The following is a 1,103-nucleotide window of genomic DNA, read 5'->3' as shown; positions in this document are numbered from 1 at the left end:
TCTAGCAACTAATAAAAAATTCATATATACGCCACATATATAAATAAATAAGTCATGTATAGTAATTTTATTTAATCCATATATATGCCATATATGTAAATAAGATATATATATATATATATATATATATATATATATATATAAAATTTTATTTAAAAAGGAAGGTAATTTTTCCTTGGCATTACGTTGTTTTTTCAAATACCTCCTAAAATATTTGTGTTTATCAGAATTTTGGTTTAATTGACAAATATAAAGATATTAGGTTGGTGCAAAAGTAATTGCAATTTTTGCAATTGTTTTCAACCTTTTACACCGCAATTACTTTTTTTTTTTTTTTTTTTTTTTGGAAGAATTTTATGGTTTTATTAAAACACAGTTTGCACACAAGCTGTCTATTCATTTTCTTCACTGCGCAGCCGGGCATTGGGATTGGTGACTCTGATGGCCAGTTGGGCTGCTCTTTCCACAATGGCTTTGCGGTTCTTTGAGGAGACGTTGTGAGCAATTTCAGCACAGTAAGATTTGTTGCACATCAGCAGCACTTCAAGCTCCTTGACGTTGTGGACCAGGAACTTCCGAAAGCCACTGGGCAGCATGTGCTTTGTTTTCTTGTTACTCCCATAACCAATGTTGGGCATCAAGATCTGGCCCTTGAATCTTCTGCGCACCCTGTTGTCAATGCCTCTGGGTTTCCGCCAGTTACGCTTAATTTTGACATATCGGTCTGACTGGTGCCGGATAAACTTCTTGGTCCTCTTTTTGACGATTTTGGGCTTCACGAGTGGTCTGAGGGCAGCCATGATACCGGGTAAAAGATGAACGCCACCTCCGTAGGCAGCGCAGAGGAAGAGACTACACCGCAATTACTTTTGCACCAACCTTACAGACACATCAAAAGTTAAAGAAACCCTGTAAAACTTCAACACAATGCTAAAGACATAAATTTAACGTATTTTTAAAAACTCATATTTTAGAAACCTATAATACATAAAAATATATAAAGAAAGGGTATGGATCTCAAGAGAAGGTTTGAAATCTGGAAGAAAAATCCTGTTTTGTTTTTTTTTTTATCAAGTGGAATAGGTAAAGCGGGAAATTAACCA

General features: G+C 35.1%; 1 protein-coding gene across 1 annotated transcript; it reads right to left on the bottom strand.

Annotated features, from left to right (window-relative positions):
- Positions 1–343: 343 nt before the first annotated feature.
- LOC117021471 (60S ribosomal protein L32) lies at positions 344–846 on the bottom strand. The gene has a single exon (XM_033104642.1). It carries the CDS (start codon positions 798–800, stop codon positions 393–395), a length of 408 nt encoding a protein of 135 aa, XP_032960533.1. The 5' UTR covers positions 801–846; the 3' UTR covers positions 344–392.
- Positions 847–1,103: the final 257 nt, after the last annotated feature.

Source organism: Rhinolophus ferrumequinum, chromosome 4, assembly GCF_004115265.2.
Source record: "Rhinolophus ferrumequinum isolate MPI-CBG mRhiFer1 chromosome 4, mRhiFer1_v1.p, whole genome shotgun sequence".
Taxonomy (NCBI): Eukaryota; Metazoa; Chordata; class Mammalia; order Chiroptera; family Rhinolophidae; genus Rhinolophus; species Rhinolophus ferrumequinum.
This window is presented reverse-complemented; position numbering and strand designations above follow the sequence as displayed.

Excerpts from the sequence above, each read along its gene's own strand:
- LOC117021471 (XM_033104642.1), bottom strand. The coding sequence starts at position 800 with ATGGCTGCCCTCAGACCACTCGTGAAGCCCAAAATCGTCAAAAAGAGG.